This window comes from Eupeodes corollae, chromosome 1, assembly GCF_945859685.1.
Source record: "Eupeodes corollae chromosome 1, idEupCoro1.1, whole genome shotgun sequence".
In the NCBI taxonomy this organism is placed as follows: Eukaryota; Metazoa; Arthropoda; class Insecta; order Diptera; family Syrphidae; genus Eupeodes; species Eupeodes corollae.
The window spans coordinates 82267590-82292562 of NC_079147.1; the positions used below are offsets into that span (position 1 = coordinate 82267590).

The 24973-nt window shown below is 35.0% G+C and overlaps 3 protein-coding genes across 6 annotated transcripts in view; 1 reads left to right on the forward strand and 2 right to left on the reverse strand.

The window, feature by feature from the left end:
* Nucleotides 1-4562: 4562 nt before the first annotated feature.
* LOC129938588 (guanine nucleotide-binding protein-like 3 homolog) lies at nt 4563-13334 on the reverse strand. Its single transcript, XM_056046277.1, has 7 exons — nt 13237-13334; nt 12827-13173; nt 12645-12754; nt 5720-6148; nt 5396-5658; nt 4936-5334; nt 4563-4871 (listed from the first exon to the last, which is right to left on the reverse strand). The coding sequence occupies exons 1-7, from the start codon at nt 13256-13258 to the stop codon at nt 4702-4704; spliced, it is 1740 nt and encodes a 579-aa protein (XP_055902252.1). The 5' UTR covers nt 13259-13334; the 3' UTR covers nt 4563-4701.
* A 1363-nt stretch (nt 13335-14697) lies between these two features.
* Nucleotides 14698-20685, forward strand: LOC129938898 (30S ribosomal protein S11). Its single transcript, XM_056046759.1, has 5 exons — nt 14698-14996; nt 15063-15193; nt 15245-15345; nt 20387-20452; nt 20523-20685. The coding sequence occupies exons 1-5, from the start codon at nt 14806-14808 to the stop codon at nt 20628-20630; spliced, it is 597 nt and encodes a 198-aa protein (XP_055902734.1). The 5' UTR covers nt 14698-14805; the 3' UTR covers nt 20631-20685.
* Nucleotides 20662-24973, reverse strand: part of LOC129938671 (kelch-like ECH-associated protein 1) — a 33810-nt gene continuing 29498 nt past the window's right edge. For all 4 annotated transcript variants that reach the window (XM_056046637.1, XM_056046555.1, XM_056046388.1 and 1 more), the window contains exons 5-6: nt 22179-22384; nt 20662-22105 (exon numbers count right to left, since the gene is read on the reverse strand). In XM_056046637.1, the coding sequence (XP_055902612.1) occupies nt 21204-22105; nt 22179-22384 (1108 nt within the window). In that variant the 3' untranslated portion in view covers nt 20662-21203. The remainder of the gene's footprint in view (nt 22106-22178; nt 22385-24973) is intronic.

A 24973-nucleotide genomic window follows, 5' to 3' on the forward strand; every position in this document is an offset into this window, starting at 1 on the left:
TTTCCTGAAACGGATCACTTATTATCTTGAGAATCGAGAATATAATGTACATATGTCCAATATAGTAAATACACGCGCTTCAATCAAATTCTAGACACTTATGGTGCCCCAAGCTAATCATTTAATCAACACAAAACAGATGGTCATAAAACATAGTCAAATATCCCTTTACGCTAATGGTTAGACATTTTTCAAAATCCTTGCAGTACTTGCAGACATATCTCTCCTCCAAACAGATGTCGACTCAACTTGGTGTACTAAAAATTACTTGGAATAAAACAGCTCCTCGTCATTACTATTTTCATCACCATCCCAAACATATAGTAGAAAACATAAGGATCTTAGCATTTTATGTGACCTATTTTCCAACCCTTACGTGACCGATCGCTTTACATGATGTTTTTCGGACCTCTACTTGCATGTATGCAACAGCTTTGGTCTCCATATTAAGATATACATATATCACATATATGAAATCGCTAAAAATGCTGTTAAATGTTTAGGTTTTTTACGACGACGCAAGAAGTTTTTAACCCCTGGCTATAATTTACAAAGTTTGTATTCGTCCAAAACGCGGGTATAATTCCCGTATTTGGGCTGGTGCCCCTATAATGTACTTAAGTCTTTTGGGTAGAATTGAAAAAAAAGTCCTTAAAATAATAGTGGATCGTCCTGAGAAATTTACTAAATATAAACAATGCCTTAGTGAAATAACAATTTGGATTACCCTTCTCAAACCTCAATGCTCATCAGTTTACCCTTACGTACTGTTAAGTACAGGGATTCTTTCTTTAGCCGCACTACATGAATGTTGAATGGTTTACCAGGCTCAATGTATCCCACTCAATACAATGTGGAGACATTCAAAACTAATGTGCACCGTTATCTCCTTTCTAATGGTGTTCTTTTTTCTTAATTGCTTGTACTGTATTTATTCATCATAAGGGTATTCATAACCCCTTGAATGCGCAAACAAGATAAAGAAATCAAGAATAAAAAGCATCCAACAATTTGTCGTTTTGCACATCAATACCTTCGTTGTGAAAATCCAGCTCCATTTGATAAACCTGAACTCATTACAGGAACGTAGAAAAATCGCTGACATACGGCTTTCCTCTGGTCCAGTTAAGTGCTTTTCTATAACTCCTTTTTTTAACACAAACACCCGTAACCTGGGAAACCCAGCCTCTTCTGTTTAACAATACCTCCCACGGCCTTAATGAACATCAGACTCGTATGCTTCGGTTGGACAATTCGAATCCAAATTCATTTGATTTCATCACGAGCTTCTGAATTTAAACTCCTTTTGGCCCAACCCCACTCAAAGTTTAACCATATACACAACTAAAGTTATAGCTTGAAGGTCCAACTCAATGGGCAGGTTCAGCCAACATAAGGGATTTGGAAGATGAAATGTTTAACTGTTAACAGTCGAACTGTTTGTTCCTGAACACCAATTATTTTTAATAAATATGATATAAAATCATGAAAATAATATTTTTATTTTTAAAATCATGAAATGAAAATAAAAATAAAAATGAACCAGCATAGTGTTCAAATATGCGTTTCGCCCCGTCAAGACAAAGTGCAATGGTCATCTTCTGATGAGCCCAACCATTGCACATTGGTTCCACTCCCGAACAAAGGCGGCCATAATTACTAACTCACTTGGTAAAATCTAAAAACGATTGGTCCTAAAATGTTTTGAATTCCCTGATTTCGAATCTGCAATCAGTTTTAAACTATTTCGTCATGACTTTGAGATACGTTCGGTAAAGGGTTGAAGATCGGTTTAATATATATAATTTTTTTCTTTATAGTGTACTTGTTATAGGATGCATGAGTTATTTTGTACATTAATGGCATTAAGTATTCCTTAATCTGTTAGTTAAACGCAGAAACAACTCGAGGTACCAGTATTCAAATATATTCAGTATACGCTTGGCTGTATGGTCAAGTGAACTTTGCAGTTCGACTTCGGCAGACACTTCTGTTATTTTTTTCATTTTCAGGAAAACATAATTTTTTGGTTTGAATTATTTTTTGATACGAAGACAAAAATTAAGATGACGTATACAAATTAATAAAATCCCTCAATATCAAATACTGATTTTTTGATAATTTGGTTTCAGTTATAAGTGAAAGAACTTCTTCGATAGCTGGTCCTTTTATAGGTGTATTTGAATTATTAAATGAATAATTAACAGCAGAGGAATCCACTTCCGATAAGGTAGCCAATCTCCTTCGTTTCGATCTTTTACTGCTCCCTGCAAAATCTTTGAAAGGTCGCCCAGAAGTTGAAGGTTGCCCCGCAGAAGTTGAAGGTCGCCCCGCAGAAGTTAAATAGGGCAAATAATTGTTATTTTCAGAAATGATGCATACTTCTTTTGTATTAAGCTAACCTGAATAATTCTTAACAAGAATTTTTCGCCAAGTTTTTTTTTTCCAGAAATACGTAAGTTTTTTACAACCATATACGATTCTAGTTACCAATACTTTATAATCTGCATTTCGAATGTCATGTAAGGACTTGGAAATGATATCGTATATTGAATGGACTTATTTTTTTTCGGTTCCATTAGCATTTAACCAATGCTGAAGCACAAACATTCTTCTAAATGAGACTTTTAGTTAAGTTCCCTGAAATACAAAAAATGAGACTTTAGGTGGCTCAAAAATTAATTAAAAGTGAATTCGCAAGTAATCGCAGCTAAGTCAACGTATATTAAAAAGTACATGAAATTACCTTTTTGGTAATATACAACTTTGTGGGGGCGTAACGGGGCGTAACAGTTAAAAGTTTAAAACAAACAATATTAAGCTATTTTATTTTTATTTCTTTTTTATTTAGACCCAATTTATTAACTCTTATACTCAGTCGAAAAGTGAATCATAAAAAATAAACAACAAATATCTTACCTTTCACCAATATATCCATTACAAAAAAAAAAAACCCACAGATACAAACAAATTGATTAAACAAATGCAGTCGCAATTACTCTTAGAGCAATAAAACTCAAATGCCATGTATTTGCAATGTGATTACTCTGAAGATAAAAATGTAACGGTTTTTCCTTTTCTATTTCTATTTAGTTTGGAATGTTCTCAGCTCATTTTAACCGTTTAATGTAATAATCGCTACAGCAATTTTTTTATAATTTTGGCCTTCGGTGGAACCACAGTGCATTGCACCGGGGCGAAACGCATATTTGAACACTATGCTGGTTCATTTTTATTTTTATTTTCATTTCATGATTTTAAAAATAAAAATATTATTTTCATCATAGAGTAGAAAAGTTCAGCTTTCAGTTGAAGGAAAAAACATGATCAACTGTCATTTTGACATGAGTAGACTTGACTTGATAGTTAGGGAGATTTTTCTTAACTAACTTTTGAGTCAACTTTCCAACAAAGTTGCCTTAATTGGAACGCAAGTTTTTGGCAGCTGGCCAATCAGATCCTAGAAACTTACCTTACTTTCAAGTCCCTTATGTCGCCTGAACCTGCACAATGACAGTCAAATTCCCTTGCAAATTTGTTATTCGACACTAATCAATACAATAGGATAACGGTCAGGATAACATTGACACACTATTATCCGAAGGCAAACGTTCGAAAAGAAAATTACTGCATTGCCTGCTGGGGCCTAATTATGATGTTTGCGATGGATCGTTTTTAATTCGAATTTTCAAATTCGACTAGCGTCGTATTTTCTCATTAACGAATTCGCGGTGAAGCGAATATAGTTCTTCTTATATTTCAATGATTTGACACTTTTAGTTTGACTTTTTCTTCCTATATTCCAGTGATTTGACAGCTTTCCACAAATTATGTTTTGCTTTAATTGAAGTTGTGAAATTTGTGGTAATTTATTCTAAATTTTATATTTTATTTAGGATTGTGGATAAATTATTAGAAAATTAAAATAAAGCTAACTCACATTTTAATATAATTACAATCAAGAAAGATTCTACGAAATCGAACAGTGAACAATAACAAACACTCTTTCGCCTTTGAATCCGCCAATAGAAAGCTGTTGGATTTTAACTCGCCAACAAACATTATGACATTTCAAATTCGCCTTCGAATTCGTTAATTGGTCGAATTCAAAACGAAGAAGGAGAAAGCATTAATTGAAAAATAGCAACTCCCTAGCTAAACGATTCGCCGCGAATCCCATGATCAGGCTCCTGTACTGCAAGTAGAATCAACTCACTTAAGAAGGCAGAAAACACCGAGACTAGGGGAAAAGCTAGAGGTAGCTCAAACACATCGCCGGAAAACGCAGACTATGGCGTGAAGGGGTAGTTGACAACCTATGTACTGCTAGGAATCACCCACGGACCTTATACATAAATCTGTGGACCTAAGTAAGTAATCAATTCTAACAGAAACTTGTGAGTGTCATTTACATTACCAATATTGGGTAGAAAAAAACTTTCCCCAAATCTTATTTATTTGAAGACAGCTTTCTGTTGTTCTAAAACAAAGAGAATATTAATCTTATTTCATTATATTTTCGAAATCAATATGAGACTGAATAAAAATAAAAAGAAATAATATTTGACTCAGATAATACAAATATTTATTAAATTTTATGTACATAGATGTAAAATTCACTTAAACAAGCCTAAGGAGTACTTTTGCAACAAGTATTCCATCACAAAATAAGAAATTAAAAAAAAAGAAAACGAGCAATTATTATTCTTTGACAACATAATCCGTGTCAAAGTCATATTTATCATCACTCGTGTTCAATGAGAAATTCTCCAAAACATCGGCAACCTTTGATATTTTCTTTTCGCTCCTTATTCCTTGTTTCTTCTTTCGCTTTTGCAGTTCCTTCAGGTTTTTGTTAAGTGTTTGATTTCCTGAAATAATACAAAATATTAATCCTAAATCATTCTAAACTTAAAAAAAAAAAGACATGCTTACCTTCTAATTCCATTGTTGGGTCAATTTTGCGTTTGCGTTCATTACCTTCGTCCAATTTTCGCTTCTTGCCTCTAGGCTCCGATTCATCAATAGCTGCTTCATTAGATGGAGCATCTTCTGTTGGTGGTCGGTATTCAACGGGTCCAGTCGATGTGATTTCCATGACATCCTCTTTCTTAACATCGAAAGTATTCAAAATATCTGTCTCCATCGCCTCGAAATTTTCGATATCAAATTCCTTGGCTTCTGAGTGGACAATTGAGGCACTAATATGGGCTGACTCAGTGTCTGGCACTTCTGGTGGCTGAGTACAGTACTTGATCTTGCCACTGTTCCAATCATTGAGAACACTTCGAGCTGCTGCCACAACATCTGGGACTCCTCTCTTCAAGAATTTACCTTCAAAAAAGATCGTTTTTATTTAGACAGAAAGTTTTAAACCCAAAATATTTGACTTTACCCATGCGAGCAGCTTTCTTGGCAAAGAACTCTTCAAAAGTCTCATATTCGCTCACATCGTACAATTTACAAAAGTATTCCTTACTGGCACGTTTCAAAACGCTCTCGGCAATAGTAAAGGGATCCTTGACATCACCAACACGTTGAGCATTTTTCAAGACAGCAGGCACATGATTTCCAGATGGATCATGGCCGGTAGAGAAGACAATACCGGGACAGTCAATAAGCTTTATTTTTGAGTCAAGTTCAACTTCTTGCATAGCTCTAGAAAGGAAAGGAGAAAGGGTTTTTCTCTGACGCTGTTTTTAAAATGTGTTGTACTTACTTTGTTACACCAGGAGTACATCCCACAGAGCAAGCTTTGCCTCTGGTCAAAGAATTGATGATAGAACTCTTTCCAACATTTGGAATACCCACAACTCCGACCCGAATTGAAGTCTTAATGCCTTTGTTGCGACAATAGTTTGCCAACATGGACATAAGAAGTTCAGCTCCAACACAAACAGAACCTTGCATCGCCTTTTCGGTGTTAATTGTCTGATGCAATTTACGTCGGCCAAGCTTCGACGACTGATCTTGAGTGGATGCTTTGAATGCTGTAACAGGGCCAAGTTTGCGGAAATATTTAATCCAGCTATTTAGATTTTCTTTTGGCACCAAATCAGCCTTGTTTAGAATGAGAACTAAACGCTTGTTTCCGGGGGCTGATTTAACAGCACGTTCGACTTCAGTGCAACGTGTTCCAAGAGGATCTCTGTATAGATGTTTTTTTTTATTATATTTTTATATTTGTAACTGTCGACTAATGAGTCTTAGTTAGTTATTAAGTGATTTATTATGGGTATATATGATGATGATAAGTGTTTAGTTTTACACTGAGCTCGCAGGGAAGGGGTTCTTAGTATACTTATTATGCCCGAGCATTAAAAAAAGAAGTGAGGCTTGCAAAGAAGTTTTCGGTTTTGAATTCATTAATACGCCAATAGAATTTCAGAGTATTCTCTTGATTGTGGGACAAGAGACATATTAAGACGGAGTTTAAATAAAATGAATCAGTGATAAGTGCTCTTTTTTAAATATAGTTCAGGTGCCCTAAGTTATTTTCTAGCTCAGAACTCTTGCTGCGTATTTGGTGTTTTTGCAAAGCAATTCGATAGGCGGACAAAGTTTTTGTTTTGTTCATCGTCTTGAATTGTACATAACCAAATGGTAAAACTTAGGAGTAGGTTCGTCTTTATTAAAATAACGAAGCTTATGAAGAACACAAATTTGCAATTGAATCCAAAAAATCCGCAAACCTTCCAAGAGTAGCTTTTGTCATTCGTTATTAATCTTAGTTAAGGAACACAAGAACGTGGAACATATCCCAAAAATTAAATTGGTAAAAGTTTGCCAAGGGCCATGTTGATAGGTCCTATTCAACAATATCGAATGAATTTTTTCTCAGTCGGCAGTAACCTTGTAGTGCTACATAGGCTTTAGGTTCAGAGATTCATCTGGCGTAATAATCTTGGAATTAAAACGGTGGGAATTTCGATGAGCTTAGAACTAAGAACTGTGACATATATCATAAAGGACTGAGTATAAAAATACCGATGGGATGTGTCATTGCACAGAATGAGCTAGCCTAGTACAACAACGTTTTTCTTCATTGGACATACAGGAACGAGGGCAAAAAGCAGTAAATTCTTTAAATAAACATAGAACAACGCCATCGTTTTGAGGCATGGGAAAATTTGATCAAAAACAGGGTCCAATCAGAGAAGATAGGCAAAATATTTTGCGGGGTTTAAAAAAACAAAAAAAAAGTGTAATGATCTGAAGCGTATTTCCAAAATATAGAAGAAAAAAAATAATTTTTTTAACAAAATCTTGTCTGAAAAGGAGAAAACAATATTAAGGGATAAGAAATCGTCATAATAATTTCTTTTTTGCATATCGGAAATAAATGTTTTGAATATTTTTTTACATTAACTTAACATGCCTTTGAAAATGTTTGTTTATTCATTGCAAACCCTGAAACTCATTTTCAGCTTCATTTTAGGTATTTTTTGTCAAACATAAAAAGTTTCTGGAATTTTGAAAGTTGGTTATTTCCAAATCGGTCTCTTAAGGAGTTTTACTTCCGCACGATTTTCGTTTCCTCGAATTTGAACCTTCAGGGACTTTTCTCCCTTATTTGTTTATGTTAAAATATCTACAGAAATTATTTCTTTGAGTTTAAAAACATAATTATTTTTTTGTTTCTTTTATTTTATTTTGTTGAATTTTCTTGATCAAAAAATATTTTTTTGTCCGATTTTGTCTGCTAGCTTAATCTTCGGTCACAAGAGATGGTAATAATAATGGGCAAAAGGCTATATAGCAGATATTCAAGTGTTTTGATGGCCTTGAATCTAGCTTGAACATCACATCATAAATGCATGCAAATACATGCACGTAAATAAGCAGAATTGTCGATTTTGGAGTGAATATCAGCCAGAAGCATTGCAATAGTTACCAATGCTTCTAGAAAAAATCACAGTTTGGTGCGGTTTGTGGGCTGGTGGCATCATTGGACCGTAGTTCTTCAAAGATGATGCGAATGGTGAGCGCTACCGTGAGATGATAATCACCTTTTTTGCCCAAAATACAAGAGCTTGACTTGCATGACATGTGATTACAACAAGACGGTGGTACCACATGCCACACAGCTCGCGCTATAATGGACTTATTGTGAGGCGAATTCGCTGAACATTTTATTTCACGTTCGGGACCGTTCAATTGGCTGCCTATATGGGCTATGTTAAAGCTCATGTCTATACAGACAAGCCTGCTTCAATTGACGCATTGTAAAACAACATTGAAGCGTTTATTCGTGAGATACCGGCCGAAATGTCGGAAAGCCAAAATTGGACTAAGCGGATGGACCATTTGAGGCGCAGTCAAGGTCAACATTTGAATGAAATAATCTTCAAACATTAAATTATATGGACCATACTATCGATTCAAATAAAGATTTCATGCATTTTTATAAAATTGTTGTGTTTTTTTTTTTTGAAAAACTTTCCTATAGCCTATCACCCTTTAATTATGAATTCATAGTCTTTAAGTAATAACCTCAAGTTTTTGAAATGTGCTGAGAAGAATGTAAAAATAATCTAAAAGCATAAAAGAATGACAATAAAGGTTTTGCAAAACTTAAGATAGAGTCAAATGGACTCTATATGATTAGTCGTTGGTAATGATATAAACTGTGTTTAGAAGATAAAGATTTGTACTTTGTGATATCATCGTACAAAGTTTTGTTAAGAAATACGTTTCCTTTTACGCTAGCCTGATACAGAAATTATAAGATGAGATAACGAGTCTACCACGATATCTAGAAATTAATTATCTGGATAACTTACTTCTCCTTAACAAACTTAAAGTTGCCAAGTAAAAATCTCAATCATACAACTACACATTGCTATACATGCACCTTTCTTATTGTTTGCAACTATTTTTCTTCACAGAAAATAAAATATTGGGTAAACCCGTGGTGGGTAGTACCCGTAGCATGATGGTTAGTGCGTTGGACTGTCATGCAAGGGATCTGGGTTCAATCCCTGCCTGTGCCACCTTAATTTAAAAAAAAAAATAATTTTCGCGGGTACTGCCTCTTGCGAGAAATTGACAAATCCTTGAAGAGTAATTCTTGTTATGAAAAAGAGCTTTCTCAAACTAGCCGTTCGGATTCGGCGATTAATTGTAGGTCCCTTCCATTCCTGACAACACTACTCGCACACAGGAATGGTTGAGAGTTGTAAGTCACTAGGCCCTGGTTCACAACGGACTGTTGCGCCACCCCATTTAATTTTTGAAACTGATGTATTTGTTTTTTATTGAGTTTTAACTGTAACAAAAAAAATTTGGAATTTTTATTTTTTTTCGAGATTTTTTTCTATCTCGAATTTTTATTTTTTTCTAGATTTTTTTCTAGATAGAGTCTTTCAAGATTTTTGTTAATTCTGGATTTTTACGGATTCGGGATTTTTGCGATCTAGATAATTTTTTTTTATTTTCGAGATTTTCGGCATTCGAGATTTTTGGCATTCTAGATTTCGTCATGATCCCTGAAATAACAAAACAATTCAGGATAACAAATTTCTTTGAAAAAGTATTTTCTGGTGTCAAGTATTTTATGTGTGTATTTTGTTAACCAGCCTAGTAATAATAAACTACTGAACTTTCTTCTTATTTATAAAGGAAAATGAGCATTTTGACCTACCTATTGACTACAAACGAGACATATATCGCTATAAAACTTAGCCCTACTACATCATTACATCATTGCGAAAAGTTTTTCGCATACTTTAGAACTCACTTTTGCCCATTATTTTTTTAGGACCTTAAGAAAATAGCCGCGTTTTATTATCACCATGATCTGATCCGGATCAGCGGTAAGTGGAAATGTTGGTTAGGAAGCTTAGGTTGAGTAGATTTTCTAAGAATCAACATTTCCACTTTACAAAAAGAGACCAATCCGCGCTGATTCAGAAGCATGAGATAAAAACTGGGATTTGTGTGTTGGTGAAGTGGAGAACCATCAACGGGATAGGAGCTTTTCTCTAATATACGAAAATGGGTAGTCCGCAGGTTGGCTAGGAAGCCTAGACCTTTTTCAAATATATTAGTCGGAGAGAAACATCCTCTAATAAAAAGCACTCGGTCATATGACTAAAAGTAAATTCGTGAACAATACGTTCTAATTCTTTTATTTTTCTATTCTAATTATTTTTGCTAAACAAATGTTAAAAGTTTTTTTTACGTAAATTTGTTTTTTTTAAAAAAATTACATTTGGTGTGCCACAAACTAAAAGGGAATTAATTATCCAACCACCAAGCTCCCGAAAGTATCCTGAAGGATACAATACATATTAAAGTTCTACAAGGTTTTCCTGAAAAAGGATACAATTACAAAGAATCTCAACAGGATTGCGTGGCCTTACTCATCATCAGCATTCAGCACATCTAAGCTATAGAAGCCCGGTAGCCTAGAGTGGCTAGGCGCCGACAAAAAAAACCGCAGTTAAACTTACTTCAGTTCGAAGCCCATTATTAATACATATAGTTTTGTTTAAAGTTAAACTATTTTTGTTTTAAAATTTAACAACTTTCGTTTTAAATTAAATTTGTGGTGAATATCGTTATTCAAATACGAAAATCTTTTGATTAGATACGTTCCGTGAAACGTAATAATAAATTAGTTTAATTTACTTTGTTTTAAGTTAAGTAAAAGTGAACAAATTCGTACATACATATATTTACCATTCATCGACCCAACCTTCCAGCAGCAGTGGCCACTACAGCAGAAGAACGGGGTAAGTTGGTTCTATTTCATTTTTTATACATATACGTATATACGAATTAAAGCGAAAGTGTTCCTACATATAAGAAAAGATATGCATATATATGTACATATACCTTCAAATAAAGAGGCGGGTTCCGCATAAAGGGGAGTTGAGATTTCAAAAGAACAAAGAAGTAAAAGAGATCTTGAAGATCCAATTTTTTTAATAAAATGGAAGACGATTTTTTATCGAATCAATTATAGATTTCGCTTGAATGGCATATGATTGCCACTTAATTTATTTAGTTTGTAAAATAAATACAAATTTTGAATGATAAATTAATTTTTGTGTAAAATTTAAATTTAATTTTCCCTACATGCATATACATATGTATGTATACATTTTATAAGTAAGATTAAAGCCTTTTAAAATTTAAATATTTCAATAAAATATTTTGTTATTTAAAAAGGAATGATATGGATTTTTTATGAACCCTAAAACCATGAAGATGATGGCTTAAGTTTTTTTTTCTAAAGGGATGAGAGAGTGAGGGTGAAACGGGGAAGAAGTGGTAAGGAAAAGAAGCCGAGAATGAGATCGTTCTTAGCGAGGAAGACAACCAGGTAGGGAGGGTTTAAGGTAAATATCTCGCGCATCACTACCACTGGGATGCTAGACTGGTTTTATTTTTTGTGATGAGTCCTGGGTCGAAGAACCTTCGAAACCGCTGAGCTAGGGGTTCAATTAAGCCAAGTCACGACCCCACACAGGCAAAGCGGCTCGTTACACATTCGTCTATGCTAATATTTTGCCACTCAGTTTCCACTCTTTGCCATACTTCATCTATAGATCTGGCGCAATGATCCCAAGAGGAAATCCTGCGTTTAAGGATCCCCCAAAGATGTTCAATAGAGTTCAGATCCGGGACTGGCCAGTCTAAAACATTTACTTAAAAAAAGTTAAAACAGTACTTATTGAAAATTTTAGTTTATTCGAGATTTCTCTATGCGTATTATGTTCCTTCAATAGTTTTTTTTTTATACTTTCCTTTAAAAACCGGCTTATTTCTTTAATTTTTAAACCTTTTTTATTTTGATTAATTTTTTTTCATTGGTAAATCATTAAGCTTCTTTACCCCTAGCAAATCATGTGCAAAATATTCCTGCACTCTCATATACCTAGTAACTTTTTGTGAAACGTTTTAAAAGAGTGGCTCAAATTCGATCGATAATGTGAGTTACTGTATATATGTATATAAGGTGATCCAACACAAGGGATTAATAAATGACAGAAGGACAGAGGAGAAAGAACAACAGAAAAAAGGCAACACATGACAAAAGGACGTAGTAGGTTTCGATATGTTTCCGCATCTTTCTTTTCCGTTGCTTTTTCGGACTAATAGCTATAAGTTTAATCAATTCTTGAAATAAGTACAAAACAAGAATCTAATTTTCTTCAGTTGGCTTTGTTTTTATATGTGTATAAGGGTGTACCCACCTCTGACTCAAAGTCTAGATTATGCTATCGTCTCCTAAATACCTAAGTTCCTCAAAGGATCTCATGTGGGGAACATACTGTAGAATGAATTTCTTTTCCAGTGTCTTGATTATTTTGTTTTAAGTATCTAATGTAATGTAGATAAATTTAAGTCGTATGTTTAAATTAATTTAATCATCATTTCATTACACTTCCACAAACCATTTCCAAAAAATATGTTTTCTGTTGGGGTCGAGATAGATAACATCCGCCTTAAATATTTTTTAAATTTAACTTCTATTAGCTGGACCCTGATCAAATGAAATTAAACGGTGCTTATGTCGGTTAAGGCCCTTTTAACTTATTGTAACAGATTTATAGAGATAAATGCGTTAGAATGTAGTTAGTAAGTTTAAAACTCTCTTAGATTATAAAAGTAAATATTCCTCAAGAATCTCATACCTGACATCGACAACTTCCAAAATAACATCAGCATTCTCGATGACTTTCTTAAATTCCTTGAAATAAGCTTTCAATGAGTTCTCTTTGGTAGCTGCACTCTTATACTGCTTCTATAGACAACACCAGATCAAAAATATAGAAAATTAGTACATATCAAAAACAAATTCAAATGAAAGACCTACTCCTTCTGTTTTAACATCATTCTCATGCATAATGGTATGGACTGTTCCACGCATATCAGCATCCTCGACCATTGACTCCAATGTGGCGAACTTATTTTGACTTCGTTCCAATCTTTGTTGCTCACGACGACGTTGTTTCTCCTCTTCCTGGCGTTTTTTAGCTTCTTCAACTTCTTTTAAGATATCCTCTTTAAATGGACAAATATTTGGAATTTGAATAAGTTTCTGTTTCTTGCTGCCTGTTTTGGCTTTTTTCTTCGAATCCCTACGAAGTTTTCTCGTGTGTTCACGGACTTTCTTTTCGATTTTATGTTTCATTTGACATGTTAGTCGTTTGGATTTTTTAGCTAAACAAAACAGAAATTAGTTAATCTTTTAAAATTCATTATAGTTTATTTTTAAATATTTACTTTTTAAACGTTTTAAAGCCATTTTTGTCGAAGAATTTGTTAAAAAATACACACAGCAAGGGAGAACACGTGAAAAAGAACAAATTATTTGATGTTTGAATTTGAAGTTTATGTTTTGAAATGTCAAACTCTCAAAGTAACGAGTACAAAGAAACAATCAATGAATGCGTTCAATGCCATACAAATTTGTTAAAGGTAATTTGTAGTTGCATCCAAAAGTTAACTCAATTGCTGACAACTTTTTTTTATACAACAACTTTTTGTAATCTTACTTCAGGACTTTATCCAAATTTATTTAAAACTCTTAGATAATTTTATACAATCAATAAACATACCAAATTGTACGTACACATTCGGCTTAAAGATATTAACATTGAATAAACATAAATAGATAATGACAGTAATTAATAATATAAACATTTGCAATGAATATGTTCCATAATTTTTTTAAAAAATACTTCGCAACTTGTGAGCTAAAATTGTTTTAACTTTAAAAGATTTAAAAGCACAAATAGAACAAAAACCCATTTTTAGAACACTATTTAATTGCGAAATGCTGGCAAAGTAAAAATGATAATTAGATCTTACAATATTATTAAATATGTGAATGGAAAAATGCTAACTTTAAAATTTGGCAAGAAACGGTCACAAAATTGATGATGATATAATCTTGCGGTTGTCAAAAATGTATAGTTTCAATTTTTATCTTTGTCTGACATTTTTGACTATTTAACAATTAAACAATTATCAGAACCACTCTGTTAACACATTTAATATTGTTTTCATAGACAACTATGTACCAATTATTGTATGTTTACACGGTTCGTAGGAAATCTACAAGTTAAAAGTGATTCCACCTCTTTTAATGAATTTTCAAACGCCATTTGTTTATTCTTGGCTTTTGTCAAAGACACCAGCGACATCTCTTTATATATATTTCAACAAAATATAATAAATAAAGTCAAAAAGTTTCTCTTGATTCCCTCTGAACCTACAGGAGGGCTAGTAGCATTTAGGAATTGATGATAATAACACGATGTTGGCATTCCATCTAGTAGGTCAATGTTTGTAGGCTTTGGTCAATAATAATGGTGTTCTTTTAAAGATTACCATTAGTGGGTGATTTATATTCCTCTCTCCTCTGCACTCAAGAAAAGAGAATCCAAAACATTGAAATAATATGAGTTGGATAGAGACAGTAGACAAGAAATAAGAAATATCTTAATAATTACAGATTGTAGGAGATATGAAGACGAAAATGATCATCTTTGTGGAGTTAATGTATGCGCGTATTATATTTTTTATCAAAACCCTTCTTAAATTCAACAGTACAGATCACATTTGTCTTATAAAATTAAAGCCCTACTTTTACAGAATTGAATGCACATTGGTCAATAGAAATTTTCTGAACACTGCCAATTAAAATAATTTACTGAATCCAACCACAAAGAATTGTCAAAATCATATGTTATGTGACGTAACTTAACTGACATATGTTTTGCACATTATTTTATATTTAAATAAAAGTCTCAAAATTAAAGTAGATTTTTTATTTATTTATCTATTAAAATGGCTTTGCGGCAAGCATTTTCAACAATATTAAAAATTTCACCACGTTATGTTACTCCAAAAGTAAATATCCATTCTACTGCTTTGCTATGCAAAGTAGAAGATCGCAAAGAAATGCTTGCCTCTATGCCAACAAGAGATGAGGGAACTGTCGGCGAAAGATCAATTGATATTGATACTTTAATGAGCAAGTAAAAGACTTTTCAAATTTCAAAGTATTTAAAAATAATAATTATTTAATATTTTTTTGATTTTAGGAAAGATAAATTCTTTCCCGATGCTTCAACAGCCTCACAATTGTTCAATGGAATTCCCTTCAATGAACTTCCAGTATGTAATGTCCGAGTTTCTAAGAACAATACCATTATATCATTTACTGACTACAAAGGTGAGTGTGATATTCAAAGAGGTTCCTTAATTCAATGAACATCATTTTCAGGTGTGATAAGACTAATACGATCCTGCGGTATCGAGGGATTCAAGAATACCAGAAAAGGAACAAACATTGCAGCTCAAGCAACTGCCATTACAATTGGATCGGTGAGTTCATAGTTTTGTTCTGTGACTATTCCACCCGAGTGTAAAAATCGTAATTTTTTTTGTAACTTTTATAAAATATCCCTATTACTAGTTGTACACGAAAAACATCCTTTTGAATTTTAAAAGCTTCCTTACTATAGTTTACAGATGATTCCAAGAGAGAATGCCAATATACGAATGAGCGAACATGAAATAAGATTAAGAAAATCGTACAGTTATCAGCTTCGAGAACCTGATCATGATTTGTTTGATTAATCAAAAGATACCTCATGCACCTTTCTCACCCACGTCGAAGCTATTGTTTGTCAAAACATTAAGTAATGGTTTGACGCACATATTAATTAATTCTCTATATAAACTTCTTTCAGCATTTTTAGTATTTCAATTTCTTAAACTATATTCCAAAAATCTTTAAAAGATTCCTTTATTCTTCCTGACCATGGAAATATCACAACAAAAAAAAACGATGTTATGCATTAACAGGTCTACAGCCAAGCTTTCTTCAATTCCCAAGCTCTTCGAAAGCATTGCCTATGACTGTTTTTATTTTTATTGTAGATCAATCTTTTCTTCACAACAGAATGGCTTTTTAAAAATCAGAATTATTATAGGCAATCTTATGGAATTTGATTCTAAAACTCTTGAAAGAATTAAATGAATGAAAAGTAAAACCTATGATAAAATCAATCACCAAATAAAAACCCTTAGTTTTCATCCTTTTTTTATTTCATGGCTCGTATAATACGTTAGACAACCGTATCTCTAAAATTCCGGGAGTTCCTCAAGGTTGCTACCTTTGTCCTTTGATTAATGGCTTTGAATTCATAGGAGTTATTAACGTCATTAATGCTTCAACTGCTTTTCTATCTGTCCAGTTCGGCAGGTCTCCTTCGAAATGAATAATTAAAAAAAAAAAAAATATGTACTACTACTATTTGCCATTTTTTTAACCACAAGCATTTTTAAAATAATCTCAAAAAACATCCATCATAACTGTCCTAATTTATCTCTTGCGCACTAACTAACTCACTTTCATTGTTGCATTCAATGAAATTTTAACTCAAGATATCGCAGAACTAAAAATCCTACTTACCTTATTTCCAAATATTTTACTCTGTTCGTACAAGAGAAAAAATTAAAAAATCTCAACACAAAAAAGTTCCATGCCACCTCATTTGTGTAAGATTTATTTCCTGTACACCGAGTCCCAAAATTAACACAGAGAGTATGACACAGCAAAATACTTATTCATAGTGCAGGTTTTTTCTTATGCACCATACCCGTACCTCTGTATGTGAGTTCTCATCTACAAAAAAACAACAAAAAATGTCTCCGAAAAAAGAGAGCGGTTAGGTTGCTGTGTCACCTACTACTACAAATGGGCAAGTTTTCTTTTTTGAACACTGAGTAATGAGTATAGAAACTAACATGTGAGAAATTTACAAAAATATGGATAGAGCGTGCAGGTTTTCTTATTGCTCACTGTGCCCATGTCGTGGAGACAGGTCAAAGTAGTTTTTATCCCGAAAGTGGGTAGGCGACGACCCGAATCCGCGAAGGATTTCAGACCAATAAGCTTAACATCTTTTGTGCTTAAAACCTTGGAGCGCATTCTTGATTACCATATTAGAGAAATCCTAGTTGGACGACCTCTCGAAAGCTCTCAGCATGCTTATCTTAAGGGCACATCTACGGAGACTGCCCTCCATGAGGTAGTGCGTACTGTAGAACAAACAATCCATCATAAAGAATCTACTCTTGCCACCTTCCTAGACATAGAAGGTGCTTTTAACAACGTCCTTACCGAATCCATAGAGGAATCGCTCGTTAAGTTCGGTGTAGAAGACTTCATTCGAGAATGGATTATTTCCATGTTCAGTGGTAGGAGGATTCGAGCCACTCTAGGCAATACAATCGCAACAAAACACGTGAGTAGGGGAAAACCCAGGGTAGTGTCCTTTCGCCTCTTCTATGGATTCTGGTCATGGATACAATTCTCGTTAAATTAGAGATATGTGGAGTGAAGGCGGTAGCCTATGCGGATGATTTGGTGCTATTGGTGTCAGGAAAGTACACCTCTGTGATTAGTGAAATCACGGAGTCAGCTTTAAAGAAAGTTAGCAGCTGGGCCACGAGTTGTGGACTAGGAGTTAACAAAAGTAAAATTGAACTGTTGCTCTTTACCACCAAAACTAAAGTACCGCCCTTCACGTTACCTCGACTCAACGGTCAAATCCTATCATTGTCTTCCAGTGCAAAATATTTGGGAGTTATACTCGACCCTAAACTAAACTGGAAATTAAATATTGAAGTACGGGTAAAGAAGGCCTGTGTTGCCTTTTACGCCTGCAGCAAAACTTTCGGCAAAAAATGGGGACTTCAGTCGAAGATGATTTTATGGACGTACACAGCCGTAGTACGTCCAATCTAAACATATAGTTCGATTGTGCGGTGGCCTGCTCTTAGCAAAGCTTATAATATTGATAACCTAAAGAAGGTTCAGAGAACAGCTTGCGTGGGCACCACAGGGGCCATGCGTACTTACCCAACGGACACCTTAAACGTTATTATGGATCTAATACCAATAGACCTTTTTATTAAATACATAGTTTCCTGCAGCGCTATTAGGCTGAAGGAATCAAACACCTGGTTGTCAAAACCTTATGGTCACAGCAACACAATCAAATTGATTCCCTCAGATATTATCTCCTAATTTGAGCCTTAGTAAGGGTTTTAAGGTTATTTTCCCATCTAGAGAAGATTGGGAGGATGACATCGTGTCGATAGGTTTCTTTACTGACGGCTCAAAGATGGCGTGCAGAGTTGGTTCCGGGATCTTTTCTGAGTCCCTAAATGAAGCCAAATCCTTTAGGCTTTCTGACTTTGCTAGCGTTTTTCAGGCTGAACTGCTGGCAATAAGGGAGGCATGTAAGATGCTTAAACAAAACCCAAACCAAACCGAAATACGGCTATCTTTACAGATAGTCAGGCAGGTGTCAAAGCCAATAACTCGGCCACATCCTCATCTAAATTTGTCCAGCAATGTCGCGATGAGCTTGCGAGCCTGAATATTAACCTCTGTGTCACCCTGATCTGGGTTCCGGGCCATAGTGGTATCGTGGGAAATGAACGGGCTGACGAGCTAGCCAAGCAAGGATCGGCCCTTCATAGCTCACTTGGCGCTATGAAGGGTAAAATCTTTTCTATCTGCCAAACTGAATCAAACCGAAGGTGGAGCAATTTACCCAACTGCATTATATCTAGGAAGATATGGCCCACCTATAATAAAACCCATACAAACGATCTTCTATGCAGGCCAAGGCAAAACATAGGCAGGATTGTTGCGGGTTGTACCGGACATTGGCCTATAGGATTTCACGCAGAGAAGTTGGGTATCTCTTACAACACCTTTTACCGTAGTTGTAGTGACCAAAGAGAAAGTGAAACGATAATCCATATCCTCTGCAAATGTCCTGCTTTGGTAAACACTAGAATGAAATACTTTGGAAAAGCATTCTTTCACGAACTTGATGAGCTATCTGAGACAAAGATTAGAGACCTAATCTTTTTTCTCAATGCGACAAAGTGGCTCTAACATAATCGCTATGAAGCTTCTCTATAAATCTATCCCTTTCATTATAGCGCTAATTGGATCTCAGGCTAGGTTGCCTTGAGATCGACATTTATACCTACCCTACCATAATTTTTGTTCAAGTTCCGTAACAAGATGGGAAAAAGAAAAAAAATTCCAAGTCTTACTTTGAAACCCCTTTCTGAAACTAGAATGGAGAGCAGGTTAAAAGTATTGAGGCTTGTAAAAACAAATTTAGAAGAAACACATGAAGCCCTTATGGAAATAGGAAATCAAGAGGCAAAAAACATTGCAGAATCGTTAGGAAATAAAATTTTTAATTTTTACATTTAATTGTTGCCTACAAATTTATTTCGATGTTTTAGAAAATATAAATAAAACATAAAAGTTTTATAAAATACAAAAAACAGTTTAATTTTAATGCGTTCCGGTGAAAAATTTAATGGGTAGGTTTGTTCAATTAACCGAGCGTATTGCTAGTTCCCTAGAAATACTAAATATGTTTCCTGAAGCTCCATCATCCATGTCTTAGTTTGCAGAATGTTATAACATTAGGTAGTTTTAAAGATTTATATGGAGAAGAATTGTTTAAAGAGTTAACCGTAATATCCCCGCTTTTTGGTAGGCTTATCTATAATTTGCATTGAAAAGGAATTATTAAATTCTTTAGACTTTGAAAATCTTATTTCTGAATTTGCAAAATGTAAGCCCAGAGAAGTAAGTTTCCAAGTTTAAACGTTTCCCCTCTGCTCTTTTCTTCGCTGTGTTTTATTTTATGGTTTAGGGTTACTTGGGATACCTCAATAAAAAAAAACGCACTAAAAGTCTACCTCGTGGGTAATGTGGGAAAGGCGTATGCTTGTGTATCATATATACATCCTTGTGAAAATATAAAAATATAAATATAATATCCTTGTGAAAATATAAAAAAGGAGCGCTTTCTACCAATCTTGCACAGGGCACAAGATTGCCTGGGGCCGGCCCTGCTTGCGTCCCAATAACGAACTTGAGTCTTTTGGAAAGAATTGATAGGCTATCGTTCTCTTTCTAAGACATTTACTACCCTTCAACATCGCCGCATGATGTTTTATTGCTATTTTCATAACTTATACCTTTGTACCTACTATATAATAAACTTCCATAGCATTATTGCGGCTACGGCGAACGTAAAAATAAACTGCTCCATGTTAATATTTAGATTTTATATACAAAGATGACACCTCATGAAGGAAGATTTATCAAAAAACAATTATACGGAAAAGTGAAACAAAATTTCTCCATGTAAAACTTACAATAGGCTGGAATGTTAGTCATATTATAAACGATGCAAAGCTCAACGGGATGCTCTCAAATGAATTATTCATTAAAATTTAAGAATAGAAATTTAACGAAACTTAAACTTCAATGTTTCATTATTAATTTATCTTTTTTTTTCTTGAATCGAAATAGAAAGCCGTTGAGCTTGGCTGGAAGACGATACGAGTCAAGGTTCGTGGTCTTGGACCCGGACGTATGGTAAGTCCGAATATACAAACACGATTATCGTAATTGATCTTATAAATCCATTTTTAATGTTCACTTTCAGTCTGCTATAAAAGGCCTTCAAATGAGTGGACTCAATATAGTATCGATAACCGATAACACTTTCGTATCCTGGAGTCCTCCTCGACCACCAAAACAAAGGAAATTGTAAACCCAAGAAAACAAACCAAAAAATAAATTAATTTTTTTTTGAAATATCAAATTTACTTTTGTTTTTTTAATTAAATCTTAAATTGATTGGGTTTTTGTTTTTAATGTAAAAACCTTAAATAAACCTTAAAGCTTAAAAATTATATACATAGGTACACATAATTATAATAATAATATTCTTAAATAATTAAATAAAGACACATTTCGACAGGAAAATAATTTAGGTAAAAAATACATTCAGAACAACATAATATTGTTTAACAATTAAAAAATATCAAGTTTTTCTTTTTGAATTAAACAAAAATTAAAAACGTTTTCTTTTCCATAATTTGCAACAGAGAATTAATTGTAAAGATGATGCGCGAAGATTTAGATTTTTTGTTTTTGTTGTTGTTGTTATTTTTGGCAATATGACTGAATAGGAATGCACAAGCCGATGAAAATGATTTATGCTGGAATACATAAAAACAGCTGTTGCATTTTGTTTGTTTGTTTTGCTGTTGGAATGATATTTAAATTAACAGAAATAATATAAAATAATAGTCCTCTTGGGGAGAGATAAGAGGAGTATCTATCACGCAAGTCCTTGTGGCGGCGGCTGCCTATTACATGAATTCTTATTACACAGCGACTCGAAGATACTTTGTCGTATCCGTCGGAATAGACACGGCCGATGCCTTTGTCGATTGCACCATTTTTTAAAGACTAAAGCGCAGATTTTTTCATTGATCTTCAATTGATCCAAACTGTGTGGATTTATACTGTAAATATAATTGAACCTTGGAAGTGTTGTTGGAACGATAAGTGCGCCTGCCACGCCACCTCCGCTACCATCAAGTCTGGAGTCGATGCCATTGGACAGGCAAATGTTTTGAAGACCTCGACTCAGTACGGTTGACGCTGTCGACTGGCTGACTAATGTAGAACTGTGAGTTTCTGTGGGGATTGATTCGACGTTGACCATTTCGCTATTACTACTGCAAGCGCCCCCGCTCCCACTGCCAGAGAAGGGATGCATTGAGGCTTGTCTACTACTACAGGCACTTGAAAATAAGTGGTATTCATATGAAGGACCGCCACCACCGCGATCATTGCCGCCATTGCCAGATGGCGGTTCGTCTTTGAATAGGGCTTCGTTTTCTAGACAATCCATATGCGACGTTACACATGACGGCTGGAAGACTATAGTTGAAGCATGTCCCGAACGACCAGAACTCAGGGGGGTTCCCTCTTTCCAGACATTCTCCTCCGGATCGTACACTTCGACGATGCACAAAAAATTCGATCCATCAAATCCGCCCATGGCATACAATTTGCCCTCGAAAGGAGTCAGGGACAAAGCACTGCGGGCTATTTTAACTGGGGCCATGGTTTGCCACACTTGGTTTTCGGTATCGTAACGTTCAACGGAAGCCAGTTGGCGAGTTCCGTCGAATCCACCGACAACATAGATATATTGGTTGATAGCAGCAACACCTGGTTAGGAAGGAGAATTGCATTAAATATTATATAAATGTTATGTAAATAACTTTTCAATTTTAATGCTTACCTGCTCCACTGCGTCCAACTTGCATTGGCGGAATGAAATTCCATTCATTATTCTCAGGATGATAACATTCGACAGTTGCTAGACGATCGTTGCCATCGAAACCACCGATTGCATATAGCAGGCGATTGACAACAGCCACACCAACTCCAAGTCTCTTCGAATGCATTGATTGAACCAGCGTCCAACGATCTTTCTCTGGATCATAGCTAGAAATGGAAATGAACAATATTTTAAGTTTATACCGCGCTTTTGTTTTAATGCAATTTAAAATTTATTGGGAAGAGTATACAACTATAAAATGTATATGTTACAACATTTACTTTTCACGTTTTATCAAGGAAATTAAAGTTATTTAACGGTTGAAATGGTTTACAGTCTTTCGAAAATTCTATGTTGCGTGCTTATGTTTGTGATCACTACCCATTGAACAGGACATTTTATCGTATGCTCCTGCAGATGGAGAGTAACATTTGTTTTGTAGACCGTATTGCATACATACATGTACTTGTAATGGTCATTCCAGTACGTCTATTCTACCTTGCACAGGGAGATGGAATCTATCTTGGTTTGATGACAAATAATTCGATTATGAGGTTAAGTTAGGCGAAATCAAATTTTCCGACGATTAACCTCATTAAAATTCCTGTTGTAGTTCGGTCAAAACATCGTCACGAATTTCCGCAGTTGAATATTGTGGTTGTTTATTTAAAACATGTTCTATGATCTTTTCTCAAAGATGTAAGAAAAATTTCAGAGTTCCACACTGACTTTCCAGGTACCGATCTGCCAGGAATGAATTGACAACAAAGCGGTGAGCACTTTTCAATGCTTTTGGTGGTCTGACTAAGCCAGGTTTTGTTGAAGAAGTTGCCTTGCTCATTTTTCTAATTTGATTTGAAATATGTTTCCAAAGCGACAACTTTCTTAAAATGCCACTATCGAAAATTCACACTATCACATCCTAATCAGAGACATCCTCAAAGCTTTCAGAACCAGTCCAATAAGAAATACCTTCGCAGAGGGTGGTTTCTCATCAATCGAGGAAAGAAAAGAACTCCTTACATCAAGCCTTGTAGAAAAAATACTTGTATTCTATAACTCTCCAATTCTCTCGGACGACACCAAAATCTTAAAACGACATAAGACACAAAAAAAAACCATCAGCCATCTACATCACCTTGATGTTTGTTCGAAAATCGGCATAGACCATAAAATAAAAGAAAGGACTTTGAGAATCACCCACCTTGGCTTTTCTCAAAGATCTCGCTCGATTAAAAAAAAAAGACTTAACTCCAAACGTATTATATCTTTAGTATTTCTACGAGTTACTAAATCCTTTCATCTTAAACAATTGGAAAATTCTCTTTACTGATGGCTCCAAGTGCGAAGAAGGTACTTGCTTGCAACCTCCTTTCATCATTTAAACTACTACCGTTTTTTTCCATCATCACTGCCAAAACCTTGGTGGTTGAAAACCACGCAAATTGCTTCTAAATCTAAAAAAACAATACAGTAATTTTCGCAGGCAATGCAGCTCCAATCGTTAACGTCAACAATTGATCTGATTTTATTAGCAAAATTAGAAACAACGTCATTAAACTTGAAGAATGAATGGAAATTTGTTGAAGCCACAATGATTTAAAAGTGAATGAACACGCAGATCGTAAAGCCAAAACTTCTTTAGACAGCAACCTTGCCATGCGACATTGCTTGCAAAATCATCTCTGCCGTAATATATGAACATCTAAGGCCCATCGTCAACAACCTGATAGGTCCTTATCAGTGTGGTTTTAGACCAGGAAAGTCCACAGTCAATCAAATATTCACAATACGGCAAATCCTGGAAAAAATCCAAGAACATCAAATCGACACCCACCATTTTTTCATAGATTTCAAAGCCGCAAATGACAGTATCTACAGGGACGAGCTGTATAAAGCCATGTCTAATCCCTGCCAAACCCGTCCGTTTGTGCAGGATGACTATGGAGAATTCACGCTGCGCCATAAAGATTGGAAACAACTTAACAGAACCTTTCGATGTCAAAAAAGGTTTTAGACACTGTCATGGAATTTTTTTAACATCGTACTTGAAAGATTAGTGCAGAGCTCACACGTCAACACTAGAGGCACCATATTTCAGAAATCTGTCCAATTACTAGCATATGCTGATGACATTGACATAATCGGAAGAACTCAGAGTGATATAAATGGGGCTTTTGTGAGTATTGAGGCAGAGGCGGCAAAAATGGGTTTAAAAGTTAATGAGGGTAAAACAAATTACATGCTGTCGTCGTCAATACCTACGTCTTGGTCAAAACGTCACCATCGACAGACGTAACTCTGAGGTAGTCAAGGACTTTGTCTCCTCTGTCAACGCAGAAAACAACACCAGCACTGAGATCAAACGCAGAATAACTCTTGCTGTTTCTTTGGGCTAAGAAAGCAATTGAGTGGTAAAGTTTCGAGGGACCAACGTGTCGCTATATAAGACTCTTTCATCCCCGTCCTGCTATACGGCACAGAAGCATTGACTATGGCAGAGAGAGAAAAGTTCTTCGTGTGATCTGCGGTCCCGTATGATGGCTTAGCCAGAAGGGTAAAAGTCCAACGACTAAGATGGCTCCGGCCCGGAAAGTCTTCGAATCCACACCCACAGGACAGCGTAGTAGAGGAAGACCGCGGATCAGATGGCGCGCACAAGTGGAAAGTGACCTCACCCAACTTAGACCGCGAAACTTGAGAAATCTAGCTGGGGACCGAGCTTGAGGGAGAAGTTTGTTGGGTGAGGCCCTAGT